Below are 16536 nucleotides of genomic sequence, written 5' to 3'. Positions count from 1 at the left end.
TGGGCGGAGGAAACTGGCCGGCGGGGTGCATAATTGAATGAAGCCCATGCTAAATATTACTCGCGAAACTCATAAATACGCAGAGATTATAGAGGAGGCCCCGGTTCGCCCAACGTTTTCATGACTTTTCTCATCTTCGAAACGCACCACGGCAAAAAAGCCATCTCCTCCCCACGCGTTGCTAACGCGCCGTTTCACCTCATTACGTCCCGGCCAAGGAGCTTCATTTTTTCTTTTTTCTTTTTCCTTTTTTTCCTCCCCTTTCCACGCGCGCCCATGAAAGTCTATGATTGAATTAAATCTTTCGTTCGTTGGAAAAACAAAAAACGAAAAAAAAAAGAACACCGAACGATTTAATATACCTGAAACGACCTTAACTGTGCACAGTGGAATGCGAGCGCAGGAACAATCGGTGGAACCGAGTTGAACAGTTTGGTTTTCGTGGTCGTGGCTTGGCTTGGATTTCTTGTTACGTAAAAGAGACGGAGATGAGAAAAGAGAGGAGAGATGTTAAGTTGAAAACGATTCCGGGTAGGTAGGTAGGTATGTAATAACGACTCGGTGTCATGCGACAGAAAATTAGCAGGTGAACCGAGAGAAGAGAGCTTAATTACACTTCCTTAATTATCGAGAAATTTCACACGAACCCGTAAAAGACACTGTCTATTGGAAAACTATTCTTTTTCTCCCCTCCTATCCTCTCGTTTATTTATTCTCATTTGAAATGTAACAATTCTAAGGCAAATGTCCTCGTTTAATAATCGAGATTTATCAATTCGAAGCATATTCCTTTTTCTTTTTCATACATATAATGTAATTCTTCGAGATCAATATTCGAATACGAGGATTATCCGATCTATGAAGTTAAATATATTGTACGCGCTCAAATCTGATTCAATTTTTTTACCATTTATAAAATGATTTGTTACAATATTAAAGATTCGCTGTATGTATTAACTTTTCCAACCCTTTTATCTCATATATAACTTGGATCTTGCACAATTTTTGAATATTTCGCACAACTTTTCCTTTTTGCAAAATTTCTCCATATTTTTAAAATATCTTGGCACGCGACAGGAAGAAGAGAGATTGTTTCCTTGTTACAGAATGTTGATCGCGAAATTTTAAGTTTATATCGAATTTGATCCAAACATGGGAGCAAGTGTATAATTAAACGCTGCCAAGGATGATTCCTCGTCGCGCTTATTAATTATTTTCAGCAGATACATCATACGGACAAAAAAACGGTGTCTTCGCGTGCGTTACACATTTCCCGATTGCGCAACAAGAATTGGCCGTCAACGAGTTGCGAGTTCAAACGGGGTCACAGTTAAACGCACGAAAAATTCCGCGCGTATCATTCCCCTTTCCTGTCATGCGCGATTCACAAAGCGATTCGTTTCGATTTCCATAATTTAAGCACGAACGCGAAGGAAAGTTTTTTACGATCCCGAGTAGTTTCACTCTGATTCTAATAAAGAAAAAAGGGGGGAAAAATCTCTCCAAAATGAATTCAACGTGAAGATCTCTCGCTCGCAGCATTTCATTCGCGAGAGCATCTCGAGCACGAGTCCAACGATTCCAGGCATTCTCATCACCGAGAACACATGTAGAGATCCTCGTGGAAATCATAATTTCAAATGCGAAGAATCTCCAAGATTCTTTTCTACGATCGTATCGGATGTAAGAATGTCCAGGATGGAAACGAATCGTCATCCGAAAGCTGTGATCTTCGTACATCTTCGAGCGATACAATTACGGCTAATCGCCTCGGGAAGGCGAGATGGGATAATCTCCGTCTTCTTTTTCTTGTTCCAGTTTTATTTAGAACGCGCCAATAGAACGCAACTATTGAGTAACATTATCGACCCACGATCCCACGTACCCACGCATTCGCTCCAATTTCTGCCGGGTTTCGACCGGGAAAATGACGACGGAGCCGTGCACCGTGACCTCGACAATGCCTTTCGCCATCGATCGGACGTGGCGCGGCGAGTTGGATCGGTGACATAAGAAAACCGACTGGAAAGTAATCCTGAGTCTGCTCGACCCATTGTCTCTTGAGGATAATAAAATGTGCAGGGAAATGATGGTAGTCATCGTTGAAAAATGAAAAATCGCCAACTTAAAAAGTTGAAAAGACCAGCACCTTTTTTTCCCATTTTTCTCGAGATTCGATACGAAAACGAATGAAATAATAAGAAGGATTCGCCGTTATAAATCTTCGAGTCCAACGTTGAAAACGTGCGATCGCCACGCAGTTTTTCAACAGCCATTTCTAGCCGACTAAATGACTAAGAAGAAAGGCTGGACTCGAGAATTCTCTGTGGCCCCGGGGCACAGATACGCGAAGACAAATGGGAAAATCCAAGCATTAACGCAACATCTTATCGCAGAATTTCACGGTGAACGTTATTAATCACGTAACCACAGCCACGAGTCGTTCGAACAAGCTCAATAAGCGTGAACCAGTGTCGCGTAAATCAGCGTCGGGTGAATCGAAACTCTCGCTTTCGAAAATTTTATCGAACTCTTTTCTTTCCTTTTTTTTCCTCTCTCTCTCTCTTTCTCTCTGAGACGAGATAATACGATGAACGAGCAGAACGTTGTTGTCCGCATTTGCACGGTCACGTTCGCGAATCGGCATTCAGAGCGGTAAAACACCGGTCTCCGCAGCGGCGAATATGGCTTCATTGCGCATCTTTGCGCGAAACTCGATTCCTGCCGAGGGCAATTCGCTCCGACCGATGAGTTCCAGCGAATGGTAATCGATTTCCTTTTTTTTTCCCTTTTTTCTTTTTTAACCGGCCGTGGTCGGCGAGCACGGGCCAAAAAGCGAAACGATCGCGCAACGCGTTCGTGGCGGATTCGCGAGATAATAGAAGAGGAATTGGATGGAATTCGAACGGCAACCGAGATCGGCCGGCCATCCATGAAAATAAGCTTCTTGCGCCGTTCCGTTCAAAACAGGGATGCGAATTCCATCGCAGTGGAAGAGAGCGAATGATTTGTCCAATCATCGACACTCCGACAGGTGAATCCACAGGTTTATCAGCGTCATCGTTCTTCCGTTCCGTTCCAAGTAACGCTTGAATCGACGATTTTGTCGGGAAGGAGGGAAAGTTGATTTTTTTTGCGACCGGCCTGAATCGAGGGAAAAAGTGATATGTTTATTCTTTTTCTCCCCGTCCACGGGGCTATTATGGATCTTCTTTTCTGCCATGCTATGCGAGTTATCTCTTTTGAAAATATAATTTTTCTTCCTTTCTTTTCCTCTCTTTTTTTTTCTACGAATATTTTATACGATGAAACGTCGAAATTAAAAGATATCATCTTTCTTGTTTCGTGTCTTCATTTTTCGCAAAAGATGTAAGAAATTTTTTCTTGTTTAAAAAAGATAGAATATCCTGTTACATTTATTTAAAAAAAAGCCATTAACGATCCATCTTTAAGGAACATTAACCTTAAAAGAGTACCGAGAAAAGGAGAAAATAATCACTCGATCGTTCTTCCAATCCCGCGACGATGTTTTGCCGATTAATAATTTCATTATTCACACAGGTAATCCCGATAGAATGAACTTACGCAATGGGATGTCAGCAGATTGATAAAAATAGATAGTTGCGTTTAGAGACGATGACGATGGCGTCGGCGAGGAGTTCGGCACCAGCAAAGGATCCGCTCCCCGACAATCACTCGTATCCTTTTTTCTCTTTTTTTCCTTCCATCCTCTCTCGCCGCGTTTTCCAAAACTGCTCACTCACTCACATCGTCCCAGCCATCACTCGCGACCCGTTTTCGCCGCTTAATCATCATCATCGTCGTCCTAGGATCCTTTTTGCGCATCTCGTCGATTTCGATGTCGTCGCCGCTGCCGGTGAAAGCACGCACTCCGCGCCGCAAAACCGGATCCAACATAACTTCTCTTATATACTTGTCACAGAAAGTGTCTTGCTCGAATTCACTGCACCTTGGGCTTCACCATTACTCGCCTAAGGGCGATCGATAGCCGATCTACATGCATCTTGGAACACGAATTATCGCCCCTCGATAATATCCTCCTTTCTTATATATACGTGTAAATATATATATTTTTATGCAAATAATTCCCACTCCTCGGCGGAACCGTCCTCTCGAGGCTTGAAATCGAAGGAGAATTCGTCCAAGAGGATTCTTCGTTGCAACCGAGTGTTGGAGATCGCGGGAGAGATTCAAGGTCAGCAGGCGAGGTTAGATGACGGCAGGAACGATGCGATTCGACCGATTTCGAGTAGATATATCGCAATGACGCAAGTAATCGAATGAGAAACGTGTCGAGAAATAAAAAAAAATGTGCAACGATACCCTTGTTCGATCGTTATCGACTTTTACCCACGTGCACTTTCGAAACTCGGTGCAACGCGGCGCAATGGCGAAACCGGAAATGGCCGTGGTTCGATGGTGTGAAAAGTAAAGCGGTCGCGGGGATGCGTTCGATCGCCAAATACGCGCGCGGGTCGAGGAGTGGACGAAGAAAGTGCGATGGGTCAACGGGGACAAACGGGAGATGCGAGGATTTATTTTAACGCGTATAAAAAAAGAAAAAAATGCAACGCGTCACGCCCAGGTAGTCGCATAATTTCTGATCGCACACCTCGCGCATCATCCTTGACACCATCTGCCTAAAGGATGTGCTAAAGGTCGAAACTATCTATGCGTTCTGACATAACTGCATCCGATAGAACGAATAGAAACGTTTTCACCGAAATGCTTCCATTCTTCCTTTTTCTATTTCTTTTTTCCTTCTTTACTTTACTTCTCTCTCTCTCTTTTATATATATATATATATATATATATATATTATAATTTGCGTAAATTTCGTAAAAGGTGTCAAGTGTTCGAAGTGTAACCGATCGATCGAAGATCGTGTCTCGATTTCACCCATGTATCGAATGTATCGAATTCTCGAAATCGAAGGTGAAGGAAATCGAGATGAAAGTGATGCGGCGTTGGTGGAACGTTACGCTTTTTACGCGGAAGATCGAGAAGCATTCTCGGCATCCTTCTCTCCAAGGATCCGATTCAAGGCCGGCGCGGAAAATCGGCAAGGTGGAAAATGAATGGATCGATGAAGATGATCGAATCGAGAGGGATATCGCTTATCAACGAGAAGGCAGAACCGAGAGGCTCGCGGGCAAAAGATCGTCCATTTTGGAGAACAGAAAGAACGTTGATTATATCCCGTTCTTCGAACCATGTTTGAACAAAGAAACACGACTATCGAACTAGCCTGGACAGACACTCGCGAATATTCCATACTCGAGAATAACCTTGACTCTAGAAGAGGACAAAGGATACTACGATCTATCTTGTCCCGCGTTGATACGCGTTGCAAGTATTGATCCCTACTTTATCAACTCGTTTTAAGATTACTTTCGATCCCCGGAAAAAGAAATAAAGAAAAGAAAAAAAAAGAAACCTTGGTGATAATAAAGGGAATAACGGAGAGGAGAGGAGAAACTATAACCGGATAATGTCCAGCGAATGGTGGGCCAGTGGTGGCGATCTCCTTATGCTCGCCAAGATCGAAAAGAGAAGGAAAAAGAAGGATCCGAGGAGAACACGATACGAGAGAGTTATAATGGGAATGAGTAAACGAGAACGAGCAGGTAATCCAGGATGGAATCGTTAAATTCGAACCAAGGATCGATGCAACCGTCGAGATCACGAATCCTCGAGGTCCAGACGGTTACCACCGAACATGATCGATGGGTCATCGGTGCAGCACAACTTACCCGTCCCCATGGCTGACAGCAGCCTCCTTCAGCCACGATCCTTCCGTGTAGTATCCGTGAATGTCCAATGTTGGCTTGTTTCACTGGCCGGTCCACGATTACGAGATGATGATGGTAGTAGTAGTAGTAGTAATAATAATAATAATAATAATAATAATAATAATAATAATAGTGGTAATAGTAGTAGTAGTAGTAAAAAAAAGAAAGGAATAACAATAAAATAACAACAGCGATAAATAAATAAATAGAACCACCTGTCGGTGATCAGATTCGTGAAAAGGACGAACTCCTCGTCCAGCCGGGAGACCGCGGACGAACTAGCGGCTGGCGAAGACTTTTGGTGAGACTTCGACGTGAGACAACGACGACGTCATCACCGGGCTGGTGTCTCATTGGCCGACGGTCCTTCTCTTCGCTCGACCGGCCTCTCTCTTTTCACGAGCCTCCCTCCTCTCCTTTTCCTTCTACGAACTCCTCTCTCGCCTCTCTCTCTTCTCCTCCCTCTTCCACCTTATTCTACCTCGCCCCTCCCTCCCCTACCCTCACCTGCACTCTCTTCCTCTTCTCTCTGTCTCTCGCCCGGATCAACCCGATCGTTCTTACCTGTTCCAAACCACTTACACAGTCTCACGAGAGGAGCCGACACAACTAATATAGAAGTTTACGTAGAGCTAGCTCTGCTCGACGCGCGAACTCGAAGAGCTCCGCGTCTGGAACCAATCTCTCTAGCGCGCTCGCTTCACCGTGCACACCAAACCTCTACAATGTATACATATACATATATATATATATGTATGTATATATATATAGCAGAGAGAGGGGGCTCTGGCATCTCGACGGGGACGGATCATGATCCTCCGAGCTTGAGCTCGATCAGGGAGGGAAAACACCGAAACACCGATCCCTAGGAATTTCGCGGGGAACAACTCGGTTGCCGTTACGTTCCCCAAGGTTGATCACGCGATCGGATATGCGGAGGAAAGGTATTACACGCGATATAACGAAAATGCGTGCAATCTTCTCGTAATTTGTAATCGATCAAACGATATAATCCTCGATGGATATTTACGATCATGTCGACGACAGATATATATATATATATACATTTCGCATCCAGGGATAGAATGTGCACAGATGGGACGAAGGTGGCATCTCCAAAAACGTCGTGCTCGCCTTCGATCGCGTAGAATTGATCGCGTGGAATAACACGTTCGCCTTAAAATAGTCGCGGTTCAAACAACCTTGGTGACGTTGGCCGATTCGTGATGGCCGCCTCGGGCCATGAGCTGCCCCGAGTGAACCGTTTCACCGATGCATAATTCATCGAGAGAAGGCGTGAAAGCGGCGGCGGGCGAGCGTATTTTTTCCCCCGGATTTGCACGAGATTCCTTCCGAGAAAGAACCGCGCGTCCACCGATTTATCTTCCGGTCGCGAGATCAAAGGAGGGGGGACGACGACACGACGAACTAGGAGACGCGTACCAATGATGCTCGTTTCTAAGCCGGCATCCCTCTATGAATCGACACGGCAGGCCGTAGATTAAGCGTAATGGTGCAAAGTATAGGAGGCGCACGTCCGTGGATTCTTCCTCTTCTTCTTCTTCTTCTTCTTCTTCTTCTTCTTCTTCTCCTCCGTGGCCTCCGCCTGTGCGAAATGCCTCGAGGCGGCGGGGTTCACCGACACCGGTGTACTCTCTAGCCGGGGTACACGATGTCATTAGACGTGGCGCGAAACGCGATGTGTAACCAGGCTTCGTCGTAGGTCTCGTTCGACGACACTGCACGTGATTTCACGGAACGGGCCGTGAACGGCGAGCACGGAAACGCGAGAAAAAGTGTTTCCTCGTCTCTTAACGAGGCTAAAAAACGCTCACACAGAGGATTTAATCTATCCACTGGGAGAATCATGATTGAAAGAGGAAGCATGATTTAATATCTTCGAGGGCGAATATACGACGTCTCGTCTTTGAATGTTGAATTTTAATCAATCAGCAACGATTCGCAGGAAATGATACGTAAGATCATCTGCGTGCATTTGAAGGCTTTTTATATTTATTTCTTTCGTTTCTCTTTTAATTGCGAATACTTTTTAATATTTCCAGGCACGCGTATTTTGTATTTTTCCTCCTCTTGTATTTTCCCTCCTACGATTTTCTTTTTCTTTTTCTTGTATTTTCCAACGAATATATCATACGTTGAGAAGATGATTAAAACCCGATTGAAACTTCGGAGAGAGTTTTATATATATAAAATTCGAAGAATTCAATATTATTTAATTACGTACAAAATTCGTATCACGTGTTCGTAGAAAAATGATGAAGCAGTCGGAAAAATAGGAAGGCACGATGCTTCGAAGCACGGATCGATCCGTGCTCCACCAATAATTACTCCGCAAATATTTGCGGACGTTTAACATCCGACCGACGAAATACCAGATGAGATTTTTCTCCTCTCGAGATATCCTTGAAGCGATTCAATCCCCGGTTTTTTAATCCTTCCCGCATCCTCCGGCGATAAGCGCGCGCCGCCTATATCCGTATAATACAGGTTGCATTAACTGTTGTGCACCATGAACCGGCAGACGCACAAGATCCCCGGATCCCATGAATTTTTCCTTCCGCGGATCGGAGCAACGATCCGTTCACGGCACGATGCAATCTTTTAAAGCATCGGGCAACGATCCATGAGATCCGGCCACGGGAGGGAGATCTCTGGGCTTCCGTGAATCCAGCCTACGCGATCCTTTCCACGATATCGACGAACCATCCTTTCCTTTGATTAAAAAAACCTGATAAAAGGACTTCTACTTTCCCTTCCAGGGATCGCATTGTTCACGGTTGCCTGCTGGCCGAAACAACGGTTGCGCAAGGTCAAGCGATTACGTTAAACCGCGACTTGGCGGTTGCCTGCTGGACACCAAAGATCCGTTTCGAGACAATTCTCTCTTCTCTTTTTCTTCTTCTTCTTTTAATCGAACCCGAACGAATCTTCGATAATACCATCTGCGTACAATAGGAAATTTCGTTCGAGCGAAGGGATAAATTTTTTCCAAGCAAAAAAGTATATAATTTGTTGAAATTGCTCGAATCTCGTGCTAGAGGAGATCAGGGATCTCGAGTTCATCGGGGCGTAGTGTAACGGGTTCGTGGGGGCACGCGTTCATTTCGTATTCTTTTCGACGATGCCATCATCCGCCTGGCCAACTGTGGATAACTTGGACGCCAGGGAAGGGGGAACTGATCGGTTGCTCGATCAAATTTCAAAAGCTTGGCCGTCCACTCAAATCACCTTGTAATTAACTCTCCCCCTCCTCCTTCCTCTCCTTGAATATCTCGTGCACATTTTCACGGACACGCTCACGGCACCCCGGGATGACGAGAATGAACGGTGACACCGTTCCAAGACTTTATCCTCTTCCCGTAATAAATACCTCTTAAGATCCCTGTTCACTTGTTCGGTTAAACAACTACACCTCTCCTCTTCCTTGTAGAAACGAAACGTCTATCCTCCTAAATAAATTATTCTTCTCAATCCCGCCTCGTATCGACGTGGATCAATCAACATTCCCTTTCCCACCACGCGGATTACCTTCTTCTACCACGATTTCACGCTTTGTTATTGGTTCTTTCAGCGAAACGGACGTTAACGCATAGTAATGGCCAATCATATTCGCAAAAAAAGAATAGAAAAAAATCTATACGCATATTTCGATTTCATGGAAAAACACGGAATACCTGTCCTACAGGTTGCGCGGCATTCATCCCTCCGCTCAGACTTTGCGCGCGAGAGGCGCGCAGTGGATGAGAGTATTCGATTAAAATATACCGGCCAATATATATATATATATATATATATATATATATATATATATATACATAGTCAGGTGGTGGATGGTAATTGACCAATTTGCAAACGAGCCAGGCACGTGTCGACATGCGACGTGAATGATCGCCGTTCCATTGAATCATCGGCTGTTGTTACGTCACAATGCGATCGAGCATGAGCTTCGACGCTCGAACGACGCGCGATAATTCGCTTTTCCGCGATAATTCGCGACAGGAAAAAATTCTTCGATCGGCCGACTTGGAGGATCGACGAGCAATCGACGAGTTTCCCGTTTTCGCGACGCGTAAAACCGCGCGCGGCTGATTTATAGAGCTATAATCAGCGATCAGCGATTGAAATGAAGTAGCCAATTCGTATCGTAGTTGATTCGTTCATTAATGAGAAACGAAGTGATTGGTAAATCGTCGGCTATTATTCTTTCCCTCGTATTAATCTCATTAGAAAATAATATGATGACGATGATATTACAGTGATATTGCTTTGCCTCTGCGTGTAAGACATTTGCTTTAAATGTCAACAATATGTCAATAGTATGACATAATTTCGATTAATATTTTTTTTCGATGACAGTTTTTCTTCCGAGACATATTTATTTCTAGAAAATATTTATAGAAAATTGTAATATTATTATATCGATACGTATTTCAATAAAGATATTGTGAAATCAATTGGAACCAATCGAATTGATATTTTTCGAAGAAATATATTTATAACAGAAAGAAAATAAATGTTTCGATTCTTGTATATTATTTAAATATATCACGAGGCGTTATTATTTTATTATTATTATTATTATTATTATAAATTTTTGTTAGACAATCAAGATTCCATATTAAAGACTTTTGAATGAAATGAAATATATTTTTTCAAATAAAGATAAAATTTCCTTCTTTGTTTCAAGTTATTTCTTTGATATGAAAAAAAAAATCCATTAAATTGAAATAATTTCCAAAAACTTTTTCTTGACTCTGAAAGAAGAAAAGATTCGAGAAAAGAACGTTTATTAAAATGGGAGCGCCGCGTCACGCGATTTTAAACATAATTAAAGAGACTTTTTCATCCGTTGCAAGTTTATTAAACGTGATCGAAGATTTCTTTACGCTAACATCAGTGTGGATGAAAAAGTAGAGCCCGAAGTCGAGCGAACGCATCGCCTTTGCCGGCATTGAAATCACCCAAGTTAATCATCAGTCGGAAGCGAACAACCGACTGAAGGAACAATTAAACGCGTGAAAGTGCATTCAGCTCGAACATCTCTCGCATAGCGCAAACTTTTACGATCATCTTTCTTAAGCCTGATCCACGAGAAATTTTCGAAGGTCGTTCCTTGATGTGTTTCAATTAAATGCAACAGCGTCTTTATATCAATGATGCATCGATTATCTAATATTGTAATAACCTTGATTATATAATTATTCGCCTCATACGAGAGGCATCCTTTTTGCCATTTATTACAGTTTTTCTTCCAATCAATCCACTCGTGCTCGTCTCGCGAAAACGGAACTCTTCTATTCTTCATTAATGATCCCTCGCGAAACAATAGACTGCAATTATACGCGGTACTATGTATGAAATTCAAGGCCACTCTTCCTGAATCCACTCACGTGTCAATATAAAATAATCGGTAATAATCATGTATACGTGTTCTTAGCGTTTCATATTTTATCATCTTTGATTAATTACAATGCAACTATTTGAAATATTGTGATTTATTCATTAACGAATCGTTATGAAGACGATTTTGAGATATAACGTTTGAATTTCATAAGAAGTCCATCGAGTTCCTTTCCAACTCGAAGTTTTCGAAAGTCTTATTTATTTCACTGTCAGATGCGTTCTACCACCAAATGTGTAGGTTGTCCCAATGTTCTTGCATGTGCATCCCACGCACTCACCTCCGTGTTTCGTTCACCAAATTGAGAAAAAGACAGCAGGAACCAGCATAAAATTTTGTTCGCAAGAGAATTCCATTCTATGGAATCATCCTATCTCATTTCCTTCCTTTATACATTGCTGCGTTTAAATGAGGATACATTAAAATTCGCAGAATATAAAACAAATGTGAATGTGTAGGATAATGGATATAAAATTCAGAAAGATGAAGATTAAAATCCAAGACGTACTAAAAAAAAAAAAAAAACTTCAAATAATTTAAATCCATCGTGATTTGGCATTAATTTCATTCGAATTTCATTTATTAATTAAATCTCTCGAAATTTTTCTTAAATTAAACACGAAATCATTATTATCATTATTATTTTTAACGTTGAAATATATATATCATGAAATTTGATGATATAAGGAAATAATATTCGTGATCATATCGATGAGATTAGAACGTTATATAGCGTTGCAGATTCTAGGGATGCTCATTTTAAGGAGAATCGGAATGGAGATGGGCTGGAACAGGAATAGCAAGGGTGACGTAAGCACCCAATCTGCACACAGTTCGCACACTTGAATCGGGTTAGGTATTGGTGACTTCACCGACGCCAGTGTCGCGACACATCGGTTCAGTCACCACTGCAAATAACTGAAGAAATCGATGAGAAGTTGTTCCAGAACCGAGAATATTCGCGAAAAACCTGTGTCAAACAAATGAGAAATATTAATACTTTTTTCACAAATAGACGTTAATCAATCGTCGATTTTGTTAAGAAACTTATTTAGCGTTTTTTACTTTTACAAAATATGGCGATCCTTCGGAGAGTTAAAAATTACTTAAGTTCATTTATGCTGAAATGCTGGTTATTAAATTGTTTTATTCGCTTTCGCTTGATTTTCCATTTTTTCCTTTTTCTGTTTCGAGAACTGAATGTGACTGAATATTGTTTTGTCTAATATTTGTTGTCGATTGCTAAGTCTTAATTTCGATCATGCAACAAATCACTTCGTATGTTACATAGAAATTACTTTAAAATCATAATGATTACCATGTAGAAATCTAATAGATATTTATTTTCATTGTACAATAAATGTTACATATTTTTATTTTTATAATCGCGATTAAGAATTAATTAAGAATTTTTAAGTAAAATTCAAATATCATCCACAGATTCTTCAAATTTTCGTTGTTATTGCTTTCATACTAAAAAAAGAAATTCACAAAAATTATAAATTTTCAAAATAATAAAAATTATACAAATATATAGTTTGACCATGGATATTTTATTTTCGCATTCGATTTCAATGATCGATTCAAGGTGATTTGCTAACATAATATACGCAAGTACCGGATGTATCGACGGTAATTTATCCATCATTAAATGAATTTGTCCTTCGATGCTAATTCGTCTAACGAAAGTCACGGAAGTAATCAAAGATGTATTAGAGATCGAATGATTGAAATGAATCTGTTCTTTATTCGAGATCAATGCACAATCTTTTGAATAATTTTTTATTATATAAAATTTTTTATGCAAAAAAAATGCAAAAAAATCAAACCGACTTTTATTATATACAGATAAATAACACTCACGATTGCGTAGGTTAATATATGTAGGTAGTCTGGCCTTCAAAGTCCTTCGGTGGAAAAGTAGAAATCAGAATCATCGTATGCGTGGGCTTCCGGTAAGTGGGAGGACTGGATTAAAAACATCTCTCTATTCGCATAACTGTACTTATGATTATTGAGAAAGTTATCACATTCCGTTGTCAAATCTTCATAACTTTATATTCCATACTAATATATATAAAAGACAAGAAGATTAATGTGAAAAGTGTGATTGAATATAATTCTTAATATAGTTCATTTACAAAAAATGATGTATGTGGAATAAAAATAAAAACTAAATATTAAATTTATATTAGTTGCTTTTTTTTTATTTATTCTTGTTCAGTAATTTTAACTTTTTTCTGTTTGCGTTCTTCTTTGCGTTTTTGCTTTTCAGCGGTATCATGTAGCCGCCTCTTCTTACGAAGAAGCCATATTTCCTTGGCTCTTTCCTTGCGACCTTCCATCATACTCCTATACAAGTTTCGATGTTTCTTTTTAATCATACGTTCTCTTAATCGATACTCTTGTCTCTCCTGTCGTTTCTTCTCCCATGGATCTTCCTTTATCACTTCTCCAGTTTTAACTTTCATTTTCTGCAATTAAAAATTTGTAAATAATCGAAAAATTATAAAATTATATGTATATTTAAAAATAATTAACATTTTTTAATCGATTTCGTTGCTGTTCTTTCTCATCGATTGTTGTTTCCAAATCACCAGAGGATTCTCTTGCTTCAATTTTCTCTTCTGAATTTTTTGTTAAATCATTTTTTTGCACTTCATTTTCATTATTTTCTTCTTTATTTTCTTCAACTTCTTCTTCAGATTCATCTTCTTCTTCTAATAAATAAAAAAAACAATAAAACAAAAAAACAAACAATAAAACAAAAATTAATTTTTTTTTAATCCATTAATAATTATTATTTACTTTAATTATGATTGCATACCATTATTAAGTTTAAATTCAGGATCCATAAGTGCACGTTCCTCTGGTGGAATATATGTCTGATCTTGCTGATTATTTGAGAATGGTGAAAGATGTGGTGGAAGTACACAACCTATTAGATATTTTTCTACAGGTAACAATTCTTTAGCATTTACCGAATCAAAAATCCATTGTGGTTGTACATAATATCTAGAAAAAAATATCAAATAATTAAATATCAATAAAAATGTAATAATAAAGAAAAAATATTACCTAGAAATATATTGTTTAGTCATATTAGGTCTGTCCACTATATGATGTGTTATTGTTTCATCATTTTCATCAAATGTTGCACCAACAAAGAGTAATTTATCCCAAGATACTTCAGCTCCAAAACAACGTAAAATAAAAACTAAAGGTTCTCTTGGTACTTCTCTATTCAAGAAAAATTTTAAACCTTTAAAAAGTGTTTTCAATTTTTTAATTTTTTCTGCTTCTATCCTAATCTCTTCCATATTTGTAGCATCACCTTCCTAAAATGAATATAAACTAATATTTATGTCAAAAATAATAAAATATCGATTTAATTAATTCATACATTTGTAAATTTATCTATCTCCAATTCTTCATCTTCTATATTTTGTAATGTAGGATCCAGATTTACTAAAGGTACATTTAATGCTGCTATTCTTTCTGATACATATACCTCTTCATCAACAAGTATTTTTTCACTATTATCTACATATTAAATATTTCTATTAATATAAAATTATAAAATTATGATCTTGATAAAAATTTATATATCTATTATTATTTCAAAAAAATTATCTTACCATTAGTAGTAAGTTTTGGAGGATAATATAAATTAAGACTATGATAAAGTCTATAATTAACAAAACCTAACATCACGATATAGAATTCTACAAATATAGACATAATTTTAAAGTCTACATCATTCTTTGCTTGAGGCTCAAAACTGAAGTGATGAGGTACAATCCAAGTTATTATTTGTCCCTTAATTTCTGCTTGATAATAATATCCTTTAATAGATACAAATACTTTACGTAAAGCTTTAGCAGCAATTACAGCATGTAAAAATTCAACTGTTAATCTTCTACATAATAATGACTGATCTCTTGGTATATGATTAAGAGATGGAAATGTACTAAACAAAAAACATAAAGTCAAACAATCATCTAGATCTCTAAGTGCATCAATGAATGTTGGATAACGTTCTTTAACAATGTGATCTAGCTTTAGAGTAGGATGATTATCTAAATATCTTTTCATATCTGAAAATTCCCTCAAAGCTCTTGCTCTTCCAACTTTTTTATTAAATATCTGAAAAAACGTAATTTTTATAATATTTGTAGTTTTCAATATACATAATATTTACATATTAAAAATAAAAGCTATAAATAATAGCTAATTAATTTAATATACCTTAAATTCTCTTAATTTCCATATTATTGGTTCATGCATCAAAAATTGAATATCTTTTTTATGATATAATATTTTGATACTAGGATCTCCTTTTTGAGCTCTTTTACGATTACGTGGTTCTCTTGGATATATTCCTTTCAATATACATAATCTGCGAAAATCAGTTAAAGTGAGCTGCAATTTTTTTAGAGCAGCTTTTCTTGTCATAAACTGTGCTCCTTCCCCAGACTGATACTATAAATATAAATAAAAATTTTGATAATATTTAATGATAATATTAAACGATATCATATATATTATAAAATATAAATAAATATAATAAATAAATATGTAATTCAAATCTTTCTTTATTTTATACATAAAATAACCTCAATTATAGCTATAAATATAAATGATTTTAAAATAGTATAAGTAACTTTAATAAATACCTTTTTTTTTCCTATTACAACCATTTTACATCACGTTTTTATAATAAAATATGAAATTATATAAATGTATGTAAAATAAATTACAATAATTAAATCCACGTGTAGAAAATAATAGAAAACGAGTTATTTATTGGAAACATAGCGCCATCTCATAGCAAGTTCAATAAGAATTCTTAATCTTCATTTTGTATATTGAATTTAAAAAGTATATTATTTCTCATAAAAATAATATAATAATAATATATTTAAATAAATTCTAATCTCAATTTAGAAAATTTAAAAATATATTACATAAATTATACAAATATATATAAATATATTTATATTTATGACATATGAATATATGATATGAATATAAATATATGTATAAAATATATGTATATTCTGATTCTTATCCTTTTTCCATTATTTGCTTTCATTATCTATAATTATTTTTGGCGCATAATACAAAATACAAGTATGAGAATATCGATTGAACATATTTATATTTTTGAAGACTACAAAATGTTAATTTTTAATATAAAAAATATATTATTTTCTTGACTTTATATAAATATAATATATATTTGTAATTTTATATTTAATTTTATTGAATGTTAATTCTATTTTATATCGCGTCTATAAT

At 37.8% G+C, this 16536-nt stretch overlaps 2 protein-coding genes across 13 annotated transcripts in view; both read right to left on the bottom strand.

Moving 5' to 3' along the window:
- Nucleotides 1–6492, bottom strand: part of LOC107996153 (uncharacterized) — a 106777-nt gene extending 100285 nt beyond the window's left edge. For 6 of the 12 annotated variants that reach the window (XM_062072543.1, XM_062072544.1, XM_062072545.1 and 3 more), the window contains exons 1-2: nucleotides 6029–6234; nucleotides 5775–5857 (exon numbers count right to left, since the gene is read on the bottom strand). In XM_062072543.1, the coding sequence (XP_061928527.1) occupies nucleotides 5775–5784 (10 nt within the window). In that variant the 5' untranslated portion in view covers nucleotides 5785–5857; nucleotides 6029–6234. Of the gene's footprint in view, nucleotides 1–5774; nucleotides 5858–6028 lie in introns of all 12 variants that reach the window. The other 6 variants (XM_062072549.1, XM_062072546.1, XM_062072555.1 and 3 more) reach the window with 4 other exon arrangements.
- Nucleotides 6493–13327: 6835 nt separating this feature from the next.
- On the bottom strand, nucleotides 13328–16204 carry LOC107997353 (pescadillo homolog). Its single transcript, XM_017055893.3, has 8 exons — nucleotides 15912–16204; nucleotides 15484–15717; nucleotides 14874–15381; nucleotides 14639–14778; nucleotides 14314–14573; nucleotides 14063–14250; nucleotides 13777–13955; nucleotides 13328–13709 (listed from the first exon to the last, which is right to left on the bottom strand). The coding sequence occupies exons 1-8, from the start codon at nucleotides 15933–15935 to the stop codon at nucleotides 13446–13448; spliced, it is 1797 nt and encodes a 598-aa protein (XP_016911382.1). The 5' UTR covers nucleotides 15936–16204; the 3' UTR covers nucleotides 13328–13445.
- Nucleotides 16205–16536: the final 332 nt, after the last annotated feature.

This window comes from Apis cerana, linkage group LG3 (assembly GCF_029169275.1).
Source record: "Apis cerana isolate GH-2021 linkage group LG3, AcerK_1.0, whole genome shotgun sequence".
NCBI classification, from domain to species: Eukaryota; Metazoa; Arthropoda; class Insecta; order Hymenoptera; family Apidae; genus Apis; species Apis cerana.
Note: the sequence above shows the minus strand (reverse complement) of the source record. Positions and strands in the feature narration are given on the sequence as shown.

Coding starts and splice junctions, on each gene's coding strand:
- LOC107997353 (XM_017055893.3), bottom strand. CDS start 15,935: ATGGTTGTAATAGGAAAAAAAAAG. Junction 15,718..15,911: donor TTGTAATAGGAAAAAAAAAG/GTATTTATTAAA, acceptor TTATATTTATAG/TATCAGTCTGGGGAAGGAGC. Junction 13,710..13,776: donor AACGAAATCGATTAAAAAAT/GTTAATTATTTT, acceptor TTTTAATTGCAG/AAAATGAAAGTTAAAACTGG.